This window comes from Corvus brachyrhynchos, unplaced genomic scaffold (assembly GCF_000691975.1).
Source record: "Corvus brachyrhynchos isolate BGI_N302 unplaced genomic scaffold, ASM69197v1 scaffold148, whole genome shotgun sequence".
Classification (NCBI taxonomy): Eukaryota; Metazoa; Chordata; class Aves; order Passeriformes; family Corvidae; genus Corvus; species Corvus brachyrhynchos.
Genome location: NW_008239785.1, coordinates 1939506 through 1952527, shown reverse-complemented (window position 1 = coordinate 1952527; position 13022 = coordinate 1939506). Strand labels below are relative to the sequence as shown.

The 13022-nt window shown below is 52.1% G+C and overlaps 1 protein-coding gene across 1 annotated transcript in view; it reads left to right on the top strand.

The window, feature by feature from the left end:
• MGAT5B (mannosyl (alpha-1,6-)-glycoprotein beta-1,6-N-acetyl-glucosaminyltransferase, isozyme B) overlaps positions 1 to 13022 on the top strand; it is a 59961-nt gene that overhangs the window by 15980 nt on the left and 30959 nt on the right. Inside the window, exon 4 of the mRNA XM_017743175.1 lies at positions 3343 to 3487. Coding sequence (XP_017598664.1) covers positions 3343 to 3487 — 145 coding nt within the window. The remainder of the gene's footprint in view (positions 1 to 3342; positions 3488 to 13022) is intronic.

Genomic DNA, 13022 nt, shown 5'->3' with positions numbered 1-13022 from the left:
CTTTTGGTTTTAATGAGACACACTTTCCAAGAGATGTAATAATCATTGCCAAAAATGTCAGGTCGTTGTTAGCTTCCTTAAGCTGCTGGAAAAACAACAACAACAACAACGACAAAGACCAGGAACAGAAAGAGAGAGGTGTTGATGTGGAAGAGCTTTGACTTCATCTCTGAGTGCCAGGGGAGGGCTGGGGGGAGATGTGTCCTGCCACAGCTCTGCTTTCTGGAGGGGTGCCCCAAAAGATAACGCAGGGAAAGCTGGGATTTTGGTTTTTTTATTACTATTTTTATGTCGTATTTGGGATTTTTTTTTTTTTTTTAATTATTTCTTTGTTTGAGAAGGAATATCTTGGCTCATTGTTGGCTCAGAGCTTTGCTGTTGGAAAGCATCCTGGAACGGCTTAAAACCAGCTGGGAATTGGGTGGTGGCAGTGACAGGAGGGGACATCTCAGGGAAATTCAGGGAAGACAGTGGGAATGTTGGGGGGCCAAGTGGTGGGGTGCAGAGCTGGAGCTTGTGGCTTCACTTGCTGCTGGCTTCTCTGGGATGCAGAGGGAAATGGATTTGTGGCCTGGTGGGAATATCCTCACCCCTCATTAGTGGCTTGGGAGTAGAGCTGTCTTGTCCACTGTGCTTCTGTGGTGAGGACTCGGAGCAGGCATCCTGGCCTGGGCTGCCAGGAAATCTCCATCTCCACTGCCTTCCCAGGCACCATCCTTGTGTCTTCCCAGCAAACCGACACAGCCTGACCCCCCAAGCAAGCTGGGATCCAAATCCCCAGGCCAGGATGGACTCCACCCGTGGGAATCTGGTGGTTGTGGTTTGAGCCTTTGTGGCCAGCTGTAGGGGTTGGCTCAGGTCTCTTTCCTGACCTCCAGCCTGACCCACTGTGGCACAGGAGCATCCAAGAGGGATCGGTAATCACTGTCTCACTCAAAAACTGCATTCAGGGTCTCAGCTCTGCCCTGCTGCCCATGCTGGGATGTCAGAACAGGAGCAAATTCTGAGTAGAAATCCCCATTTGGGGGGTGGTCAGTCCTGGGGTGGACAGAGGGTGCTGGGGGCTGCAACACATGAACACAGCCCAGCTGTCAGAGGGACGCCACTGGGATGGACTCAGGCTGTGGGTAAATAACTGAAGTGGATTTTCTGATTTAAGCCCATCTCAGAGCTGTTCTATTTCCCTTGGCTGTGCCTTCTCTTGATTTGCTCAGCTGTGTTTGGGGCAGCCCCTGTCAAAATGGAGCTCCAGGGTTCAAGATTCCACTTCTTTACCCCCATAGGATCTTTTAATTGCAGGCTCATGAGTGCTGCTGCTCTCCAGTGGGACAGGCTGTGACTTTTATATCACCCAGGGGACAAGGTGACCTTCCTGGTGGGATGGGAACAAGTGGCTCTTGCATTCTCAAACCCACCCAAGGAGACCCGAGGCTGCACAGGACCTCGGGCACCCACTGATTCAAGCAGAAGTCACTGACTTCTTGCATGGAACTGAGGGAGTGTTTGGGGAAGAGCCCAGTTTCAATCTCCATGAATGGTGGTTTGTCCTTTTTTTTTGAGCGATTGCTTTTGCTCTCAATGTTTCTTCTGTTTTGTTAGATAGCGTCAGGAAAAATAATGTGCTGCTGATAATCTCAGCCAAGCGTGGAAGGCAGCCCTTGGCAAGGTCTGGCTGGCCCAGTGTCAGCTTCTTGGAGGGCTCATAACCCTGTGTTCGTGTGCCGTGCCTCCGACAGAGCCGCAGTGATCCGATGTTATCCCAGCGCCCGCCGGGTTGAGAACCTGGCAGAGGAGTGGGAGGGGCTGGAGCCTCCAGTTCAGCTGCAGTGCCAGTGCAGCCCTCCCTGGGAAGCAGCCCTCCCTGGGAAGCAGCCCTCCCTGGGAAGCAGCCTTCCCAGCTCCTGGGAGCTGTGGCTGAATAGTGGGGGAATTCCTGGGGGGGCCTGGATGGGGCCGGGGCTGCAGCTCTGCAGCAGCAGGAGCTGTCACGGTGCCCCTGATCCCACCCCGGCCATACCCTGCTCTCACCTGAGCACCCAAACCATCCACACTGAGGCCTCTGTGCTGTTTCACGTGCCCCTGTGGTGAGGAGAAGCCCATGCCAGGGCTGTCCTTGGCACACAATGCCATTGGAATACCCTGATCCATCCCACCGCCCTGGCTGGGCTGGCTGCAGGGGGCTGTGCCAGGGTAGGGGATCCCAACCTCCCTCTGGCTTTGTGAGACTGGTTTTGCATCTGTTTGGAGGTGCATGAGGTGTCCCTAAGTCCTGATAGCTGCCTGATAGCCACCTGATAGCCACCTGATAGCCACCCAGGGGTCTGGCAGCTGCTTGCCTTCCCAGCGCCGCCCCCCTGGCCCCTGCTGCTCCCTACATTAAAGATGTGCTGCCTCTTGGAAAGCACATGTGAGTGGAACGGTGGAGATAAGCTAAACGGGAGAGGTTCAGGGGATTATGCACTGATTAAGTTATTACCAACGTGAAATGAGCCGAGCTGAGATGAAACAGGAGCTTTATTTTCCATTCCCTGGCTCCGGGCTCAGGCTCCTGTCGCTCGATGGCAAACCAAGCCGGGAGCCAGGAGCTCCTGGATCCCCCTGTGCTTTCCATGTGGCAGCAGGTCAGTGCCATGCAAACCCATAGGAAACAGTGTTAAATAGGGCTGGGAACTGGGGGCCTTCCTTGCTGCAGGGGTTCTCTGAGACGCAGCGCTTGAGACAGAGCTATTTCCAGTGCTGGGCCACCCACCTCATTGCAGATACGGGCAGAAAATGAATTCTTCTCTGTAACAGGAAAATCCGGTGCTGCTGGGAGGATGTGTTGGGGGAGGACCACCTCTTTGCTCAGTTTCCCCTGTTCTTCCTTAAGCGTCCCCTGCAGGCTGCTGTCAAAGGCAGGATGCTGGCCTAGGCGGGCGCTGGAGAGTGAAAAATAGAAAGTGCCAAATGAAAGGCTGTTTGGTTGGTGCTTGGGAATAAAATCAGTTTTCCATAAGCCCACAGGACAGGCTGGATCAGGCGGATAAGTCAGGAGTTCATGGCTGGAGAGCCAGGGGAGGGGGCTGAGATAACCACTGGCTATCCCGAGCTGGAGGAGCCCAGCTGGATTTGGGCACAGGCAGGGATTTACCCTGCTCAGGCAGGATGATGGCAGAGCCGGGGAGGGGACATTGGGGACAGCAGGGCACCGAGATGGCCCATACCCCACCGAGCCCACCCGTGGGGCTGGGGAGCACAGGACCACTGGGCAGATGTGGGGCTGGGGCCGTGGGCAGGGGGTTCCATGGGTGGGGTCTGTCAGTGCCAGCCGTGGCCGGGTCTCACCTGCTCTCTGTGCCGCAGTGATGGGCGCGCTGGAGTCCCGAGGGGTGCTGCGCAGGATGAGCGACATGCTGGAGATGCTGATGAAGAGGATGGACATCCTGGCCAGGCTGGAGAACAGCACGGAGTTCCACAGAGGGGATGAAGCACGATTCCCTCTGGACAGGTCAGTCAGACCCCGTGGAGCAGCGCTGGGCATGGGGGCTTTGCAGGAGCAGAACAGCCCAAGGTGCTGAGCTGCTCTGTGGGGGTGGTGGGGCCCAATGGGACGTGGGGCTTGGGGAGATCTTGTTTAGTCTCATTTGCCATTTCTGGAACCTTTTCTTTTGGGATTTCTGAACTGGCTGCGATTTTTAGCAGTAGTGGTCACAGCCCCAAACTTGTCAGAGTTCAAGAAGCGTTTGCACTGCGCTCTCAGGCACACTGTGTGATTTTTGGGGCTGCTCTGTGCAGGGCCAGGATTTGGACTCAGTGATTCTTATGGGTCCCTTCCAGCTTGGGGTATTTCATGATTTCCTGCAGCAGCAGTCCCAGCTGCGAGTGTGGAGGTGTGGGAGGGCCTGCGGTGCTGTGCTGTGGTGCAGCCGGAGGTGGGACTTGCCGAGGCCTGGAGCAGCACCTGGTGTGTGGGATGTGCTCCCTGAGCTCAGGACAGGCTTTGTGCCTGTACTCCTTGGGTAGCAGTGGAACTGGTGGTTGTTTGGAATCCAGGGCTGATGTGCTTAGCCTTGGAGTAGAGCAAGGCTTAAATGTGCAGAAGGGCTTAAAATGATGCCCTGGCTCCCCGTGATGTACATCTCAGCTGGCAGCATGAGAGATGCCATCAGACCTTCCCACCTGATTCACTAAAGAGACACTTCCCTGTGCTCTGGGAGCCTTTAAACATTCATTGGCACTAATTTGAGTGTCAGGCCAAGACCTGCGCAAACGGTAACCAGTGCTGGGGGGGCAGAGATGGAAAAGCAAAGGGGCAGCACTAGGGACCAACCTGGCAATGGGGAAAAGATGCCAATGTGGATTTTGCTCAGGTGGAGCCTCGGGTGACACATGAGAGGTGGATGGCAGGGATGTGACGTGCAGGGGTCACCCCTGCCCTGTTCCGTGCTGACAGCACAGGAGCTGTGGTGCATCCTGCTGCCTCCCACACAGCATTCCCACCTCCGCCTCCTGCCATCGCTGTGCTTTTCCCTGTTCCCACCAGCATTTCCATCCCTCTCCCTCGCTTTCCATCGAGCCTCTTTTGCGCCTATAATGGAAAACAGAGTAAGCGAGCCTGTAATTAAAGGCTGAGCTCTGCCACGGTACCTGCACACCTGAGTTAGAGCTGCACAGGCAGCCGTGGAATGCGTGGTCCTGCCTTTTATGTAGCATCATTTCCAGTACTGAGAAAATATAATTTGCCTCAGCAATGGCAGGTGCTGGGGATTTTGTCGTTCCGAAGCTGGCTGGTACCCAAGCGAATGAGACTACCAATAATCCCAGAGAGGAGTGGACAGGACTATTACAGCTGGCCACTGGAAGGTGCTTGCTCACATTTAATGATTTTCTTGGCCAGTCTTGTGTTAAAAGAACCAGTAATTGCAGGTGATGGTAGTTTCTCTACACTAGCAGCCAAGAGATAAACTTTAAAGTGTTTCTGTTGGCTGGCAGCAATGGCTGCAGACGGGGATTTGGTGTTTCAGATCTGCTGTGTGAGTGATGACTTTGGGGCCATCTCTTGGAGAGACCAGAGAGGATGGGAGCTGATGCACCCACATCAAAACAGCCTTGGGTTTTGTGTGTGTACTCAGATGGGCCTGAGTGGTTGAGATTACAGACATCTTAATGTTCAGAAGCAGAAAGTCAGGGGCAACTAGTTTATCACCTTTTGCTCCTTATAAATCACCCCTAAAGGAAAATCAATTCTCTTCACTTGATTCTGCCTCCAAACCCATCTGTCTCCTCTCCTTGTTCTCACCTGGCCACTGAAGATCCATTTCTGGTCGTGGGGCAGAGCATCTCCAGGTGAAGCAGCCACCATGGGGGAGTTTCTTGAGGGTGGCATTTTGCTGTGACAGTCCCTAACGAAGCACTGGCAGCGCTTGCCAACACTTGGGGAGCATTCCCCGAGTGCTCCCTTCCTTCCAGCCCTGGGTCTGGCTGAGGTCTGTGGCCAGAGGGGATGTGTTGGAAGCGTTACAGCTGTTCTGGGTCTCAGCAGGTTTGAGTGGCCCTGTGTCTGCTGCCACGTGTGCTCCCTCATCCAGGGTGCCCTTTCTTGGCTTGTCCTGGCCCTCTGAGGGGTGCGTGAGGCAGCTGGAAGGGTACAGAGCCACCCTGCTCTGAGCAGAGCCTGGCTCTGTGCTGACCCCACAGCTTTGGGTGCTGTCTGGAGCTGAGCAGAGCATCCCGGGGGAATCCCAACGCAGCTGGGCTGAGACCCTGCGGAGTGCGGGTGCTGAGGTCCCTGTCACTTTGAAGGTAACCAGCTGCAGTCCTGGGGACCCCTGTGCTGAGGTGGGATTGGGCACCCCCAACTGCTCCAGGACCCAGCAATATCTCCTGGACCCGGATCAGCCCCACAGAGACACTTGGGTGCTGTTCCTCGTTAGGATCCTGGGATTCCACCAAGGGTTTGTCTCCTTCCCTCCCTGTCTCTGCCTCTTTGATCACCAGTGACCGACTTGAGGCTGTCAGGGAAAGATAATACAATTAAAGGGTGCTAATTTCAAAGGGATTTTAGTCTTCAAAGCGTCCCTGCTTGGCACGGCTGCTGCCTTCGTCTCCTTCCCGCTCAGCACAGCCGCCAGCATGGACTTTGCAGTTCCAGTTGCCCAAAAGTGGATTAATTCTTGTTTTCACAAAGTGCTCTCCTGCTGAAGGTTGGATCCCAATGGAATCAGCAAGGCTGGGTTTTGCAGAGCCCCAGCTGAGAGGAAGGAGGTGAAGGCTTCGCTGGGCTTTATGAGATAACCTGTGAGCACTGTACCGCTCGAGCAGAGGGTTGGGGTAGCTTTACCCCTTGGAAAGTGCAAGGAGAAGTCTGAATATACAGGGGGGAATTACTGGCCTGCCTTGGAAAGCCTCCCAAGCTTTCCAAGATGAACCTCGCTCCAAAATCTTTCTTGCTCCACAGGGGCTGTCTGATTGAATACTCCACAGGTGCCTCCATTTGTAGCCCAGCAGCCTCTTGCAATGCATTAGATAAAACTCTTGGAAAACCCAAATGTCCCAAATGTCCAATTTTCTTCCCCTTAGAAGAGCTGCCCGAAGGTTTTGTGGGACGTCATGCTGGGATAAGGACACAGGCTGCACCGGTGAGCCCCAGGTGTTGCTGGATCCCTTCTCCAGCCCTGCCTGGGCTCCCTGCTGCCTGCATCCTGCCTGCACCTTTCCCGTGCTGGGAAGGGAAGGATGGATTCCCTAACAAGGGCGAGCAGCCTGCCAGTCAGCTGCAGCAAAATCAATACGGCTGTTAATTGAATGCAACCCTCGTAAATCATCAGAGGGGAAGGAAATTAGGAGTACTTATGGAAGCCTCCTGGAGAGCTGTTTACTGGGCAAGGGAAATATTAGTTTGCAGGGGAAGGGTTGATCTCTGGCTGGGAAGTGCTAGGGAGAGAGGGGAGGAGGGGGTCTGAAGTGGCTGACCCAAGCCAGCACCATAACCCAGCAGTGCTGGGGATTGGAGAATTCCTTTTCCAGGAGCTGGGCTGCCCCTGCCCACCTCATCCCACAGGGACACGGCAAAGGGGAAGGCTGGGGTCTGCAGCTCTGGCATCCCTGGTCATCCCTCTCCTCCACACGGTGGTTAGCCTGCAAAGGGTGCTATTTGCTAACGACTGATTAATCTTCAAGCTTAATTACTGCCAAGGCTCAGTTAATTTCCACACACTTTAAGTATTTGTTCTTGTAATCATTACATGACTCCATATTCCCCCAGTAATTAAAAGTCTAGCAATATGACACTAAATGGATGATGTTCCTGCATCCTGCCAGCCTGGCTCTATTAATTCCTGAATTGTTGCCACTGGTGAGCTGGCTGTAGTGAAATCGCTGCCAGATGCTGTGGTCTCCTGCTACCCAGGTGAGCCTGGAGCAGTCTTGGACCCCTCTGTGTGTTGCCTCCCCATCTCCTCGGCAAACTGAGGGGCTCAGTGGGGGCTGCAGAAAGGGGAGGGGGAGCTGCAGGGTGTGAAAGCTGTTCAGGGCAGCCCAGGGAAGGTAAGACCCAGCCTGTGATCCAGCCTGGCTTTGCTGGGTGTTGGTTCTGCTGAGCTGAGCTTGGCTGCAGGAGCAGGGGTGCATCAGGAGACAGGAGCCTTCCTCCCCAGCACTCGCCTTCCTCACAGGTCCCACAGCCCGTTCCATCCTGGCAGAGGTGCTGAGTTGTTTCTTGCCAACTCCTGAGGGTGTCTCCAGCCTGGCCCTGGATGATTTCAGTGTTACTTGGAGGGGATGAGGACAGCACAGGGAGTCCCTGTGGGTCTGGGGTCCCCACTGAAGTCAGGAGAGGACGTAAATGCCAGGGAAATTCACACTTGGGCAGCTGAGATAAATTGCTTTTCTCTCTAAGGCAGAGCAGGGAGGTGGCTGTGTGCTGTTAGAAGGTGAGCAGGGGTCCATCCATGTATCCCACATTTCCAGAGGGGATGTGGCCTCGTGGAAGAGCCTCACAGCCAAATGGTGCTGGGCACTACCAGCGTGGTGATAGGACAGGTGCCAAGGTATGCCCAGGTCAGTCACACCCTCCCCTCCTGCTCCCAGGCTTGTACCTCCCCCAGCACCTCCCGCTCAATTTGCTGAACCTAGTTCTGCGATAGGCTTTGCTTTCTGTTGATTTTGTTTCGTTTGATTTATTTTTTATTGATTTCATTGATTTGATTTTATTTTTTATTTTATTTCCACGCCAAAGCATCGACACACTGGGAACTGCTTTATCACAGGGCTGGCAAATGAGGCTTCTTGGTGAAGGAGTACCTGGAGGCCAAGTGCAGTCACTGATGTTTTTGTGCCGTGGTTGGTTTTGCCTTGGGGGGCTGTACAGGGGCAGTGCTGGGGTGCTGGTGATGTGGGGCTGCTTTTACCCAGCCTGTGGGTCTGCTTTACCCTACAAGGAAAATCAGATCCTGTTAACCCTCCCTCAAATTCCATGATTTTGGACCAGCTTCGAGCAAACCCACAGCTGGCAAAGGAAATGGGAAGCGAGGACTCTATTTTGCCCCGAGGATTATGATCAAAACTGGTGGTTTTGGTCTCACTTTTAGGCAGGTCCCTCTCAGTCAAGACTGTGAGGCTGGCAATGCTTTCCCAGCTCACTGAAGGTGGTTTCTCCCAGCCTGCATCAGACTACTCAAGCCTGTAGATAAATACATCTGATTTATGCCCCAACAAAGTGGTGATCCCATAACCCTCCTTTTCATGATCCTTCATGTTACCATAAATAAACCCACAGCTGCCTGGGTGTGTGGCTCAGCCCAGTTCAGAAGGAAAATGAAGGTTTTTGGGCTTGTGGCTTCAGCTTTGTGTTTTGCTTGGGGAGGATCTCAAAGCGCTTTATAGCATGGATAAAATACTTTAATTAATGGTGTTGGTTACACTTTGCTGGCTGTGCTGGTGAGCTACAGGGTTTGGTTGGAAAGCTGATTTTCATCCTTTTTTTCGTGAAGTTTATTGGCAGCTCACTGAAATGTCAGTGTCCTCTCCTGGGGTGTGCAGCTGTGGGCTTTGGGTTAGCTCAGGGTCTCTTAGAAAAGAATTTGTGTGTGAGAAATATCACCCACAATCAACTGAAATGAAAACAAATGGAAGTACTTTAGGGAGTTAAATGCTCCTGTATTTATTATGTGATTTATTATGTAACTTGGTGTTGGAGCAGTTCAATCAGGGCTCTGCCCATGCATCATCTGGTATTTGCTTCAAAAGAGTTTCCAAGGAACGCTCCCATCGTGTTCTCCGGGATGTTTTCCCAGGGGGAATTCCCGGTGAGCACAAACATGGCCAGAGTGAACTCAGGTCTTTACTCAGGTGTTCGTGGAGGGGAGACAGAGCTGTTTGTCTCACCCTGAGGTGGAAAGCATTGGGATGTACAGAGACCCCAGAAATTGCACTGGGAGCAAACGCTATCCTCTGAAATGGTAAAAAATATTTGCATGTAATTGTAATTTTTCATCCAGTTGACTGGCAGGAGCTGCCTGTGAAGAATAAACCCATTTCTCAGTGGTATGGGCCTTCTCACATGCGCAAAGCCAGGTGCCACATCCCTTTCCTTGTTTGATGTCAGGAAAGGCACCAAGCATCTGAGTGACCTGGCAGAGCCCTCGCCGTGGAGGAGCAAAGCAGCGAGCCCTGTGCCTCAGTCCTTGCACTTTTTTCCCCTCTAATGCTGCTCTAAATTTCTACCAAGCTGATCATAACCAGAACTTTGGGCTTTTGCTCTGCTCCCTGGGGGTCGGAGCCTTTCCCAAGTGGAGCAGGACATGGAGCCCATCACAGCACCGGGTGTGCTGCCCCCCCACATCTTGGGCCAGCAGCTCAATCCAAGGCAGCTCATCCAAACTCAGGGAACAGCACTGGAGCAATGAGGATTAAATCCAGGATTACAAGGCCAATAAATATAAACTGCACTGCTGAGCCTCCTGAGCACGGCACCTGCCCCGGCCACTGCTGCCTCTCATGCTACACCTCCTGTTTTGGGGTCATCGATGTCAGGGGACTGTGACATAAATTTTAGGGTGAGTACCAGCCACCCAGTAACCCCCCTGTGTCTGTGTCCTGCCCTCTCCCACGTGGGCAGCCCTGGCTCCTGGATTTTCAGATACAAGCCAGTTCAGAGAGGATGTGGAGATTCACACAACCGCATGGATCTCCCAAAAATGTTTTATCTCCAGCATTGATGAGTTTTATTTGTATTCTCTTACATTAGTGGAGCAAAGCTTTTAATTTCTCCATCTTCTTGGATATTTAAATGACTTTATTTAATTATCCAGCACTTGGAGGAGGGATTTTCCTCACATCCCTGGGACCCCACAGATTTCCAGCCACCGAGTTCGTGACTTCACAGAGTTGGGTGGCTCTAAGCGCTTTTCATTGGAGGGGCTGGGGATGAAGGGACAGATGGATGGATGGGAAGAGCAGCCTGAGCCCTCAGGGTGACCTGCTGGAGAAGCCCTTGGGGCTGATTTCTCCTGGAGATATCCCAGCTGTTTTAATGGGCAACACCTCTCAAGCTGCAGCAGGAACCAGGAGGACAGGAAAGATCCTTTTCCCTTGGCCGTCAGTGCTGCCTGTGGGATTTCAGCTCCTTGTCCTGGAGACTGAGGCTGTTGTGGGGCTGGATGTGATTTGTGTCCCCAGAGCAGGGAAGGAGCACCAGCCTTGGGCATCCTCCCTGCTGCTTTCTGCTCTGCTTTGGGTTTTTAAGCAAAAACTTAAAAAATATTTAAAGAGGCAAATGGCAGCACAGACTGGAGTGAGCGAGTGGAAATCCTTTGGTAAACTGCTCTGTGCAAATGCTGAATTTGTTGAGGTATTATCTTCAGAACATCTGCTTTTCTCCATCTGTATTGGTCTTCCCAAAGCTATGGCTTTCACCAGTTAATAGCAAGAAATATCGGATGAGCAAGCAAATATGTTTAGGGCTTGTATTATGAAGACAACACACAAAGAGAAAGAGATTCATCTTTTCATAATGCCACTTGTATAAAAGGCAATAAAAATACAGTGGCTTGTAAAGGGATAAACAGGCTGAATCCGAGCTGGTGCTGCCGAGTTGGGGACAAGAGCAAAGTGAAGGGAACCAAATTAATGCATAAAAAAGTGACAGAAAACCCACCCTCCGGCTATATTCTATGGTAAATGATCTGTCAGTGGGGAAAGATACATCTTAATAGCAGTTTTTGAAAGGAGATGAATACTGTATACAGAGCATTATAAGGCACGGTGTGATCTGAATCTTAATCAACACGGGGAAATATAAATCTGAAAATAATAAAGACGAAATCAATATTGATGGTCAGGAGTAAAAGTACTGTATTTGCTGTAGTAAACGGTTTTAAGCTCCCAGGGAAAAAATTGTTCTAGAAAAGCCGTGGCAATTTAGTGCAGTTTCAATGGCTGGCACAGTGCCAGCACATTTTGGTGGCATTTAGAGTGTCGCTATGGAAAAATTTAAAAAGCAAGAAGGGAAAAGGCAAAAAGCTGCTCCCTGGCTAGTGGTGGTGCTGGAGGAAAGGAGATTTTTTTCCCGCTGGGCTGGCAGGGGCTGTGCTGGCATCCTGGCTTGGATACAAGCATCTGGTGGGATATTCCTGCTCTGCTGAGCTATCTTTGAGCAGAATAAACCTCTTACCTTGTCCTGGCTGGTGTCTCCAGTTAGTGGGAACAAGGCATCGAACTCCTACGAGGCACACAGAACCTTTACCCATTGGAGATTTTCCTTTAAATGCCTTATTTTCCTGTCTCCTTCCTGGGTGACAAATCGCTGTGCTGATAGCTGATGTAACTTATGTTTAACCTGCTTGTCACCCCCTTAGTGCCTTACATGAAGTTTGCTGCTCCAGTGATGGCCTTGTTACCCAGCAGATACAAACACTGGGACCTGTCAGTGCTCTCAACTTGGGAGCGTGGCTCTTCCCCTCGGGCATCAAATCCCTTGCTCAGAGTCACAAGGGTGTGCAAGGGTGAGGAGCATGGGAGGTCTGAGCCTGGTTCTGTGTTTTGAAGGGGCTTTTCCACCTTTCTCCCTCTCCTTTCATATGTTCCAAGAGTCACAGTGGGCATTTTTAGTGTCACTGTCCAGTAATCCTCTGGGTTTTGGGGAAAGCCTTGTGATGCTCATGGCTTGTTTGGAGGACTGGAGTGTGATGCTCAGAAATACATTTTCTATCTAAGGGCTTTGAGGTGAAATCTCTTTGTTTGGGGAGCAGTTGTAGCTTCACAAGAGCTGGGCAAGCTGGCACAGAGCCTGGGCCAGCTCTGCCACCAGCACTGTGGCCGCCTGGCAGGACTCAGGCTGAGCTGGAAGAAAGCCATTTATTTAGGATAACGATCCTGGCTTTTGTTAGAGTGTTTTCATGGCTGCCCAGTGCTCAGCTCTGGCTGAGCTGAGGTCTGGAGGTCATCAGTGAGAAGGTGGGGCCTGAGGTTTCTGCTGATTTTTGAGGCTCACCCAGTTCCTTGGGTGTTTGGGAGCGAGTGAGGATTGGGATAGATTCTGGGAAGAGGCAGAGGCCAGACTGTGGGGTAATCTAAGTGCTCTGAAGAGTGAGAGCAATGGCTGTGGTCATCCTCTCTCCTTGCCATGAGTGATGGAGAAACCTGGGGAGCATCTTCATCAAGCCCACATCCTTTTGCTGTTGAAAACAGGAGTTTGGGCTCACTGGGTCTAAATTCACTGCATCCATGTGATGTTTCCTCCTAAATTGCCCACCCACATATTTACTGAGTGCCTCTTCATCACCTGTAGGGTCTGATGGCTGCTTGCTGGTGGAAAAAGGGTTGCAGAAATGGGGGTTTTCAAGCTTTCAGACCAGGACAATTTTATCTCCTCAGAACCATGCTGACAAGCTGAGCTTATCTCAGGTTATTTTTGTGCCCATGTTTTCCCAGGGCCTCACGAGCAGCCTCCCTGCTGCAGCAGTTACAGCGGGATACCTGGGGTTTATTCTCTGCAAAGGTTGGAAGTGACTCGGGGGCAACGGTGTCCTCTGCATTTAATTATT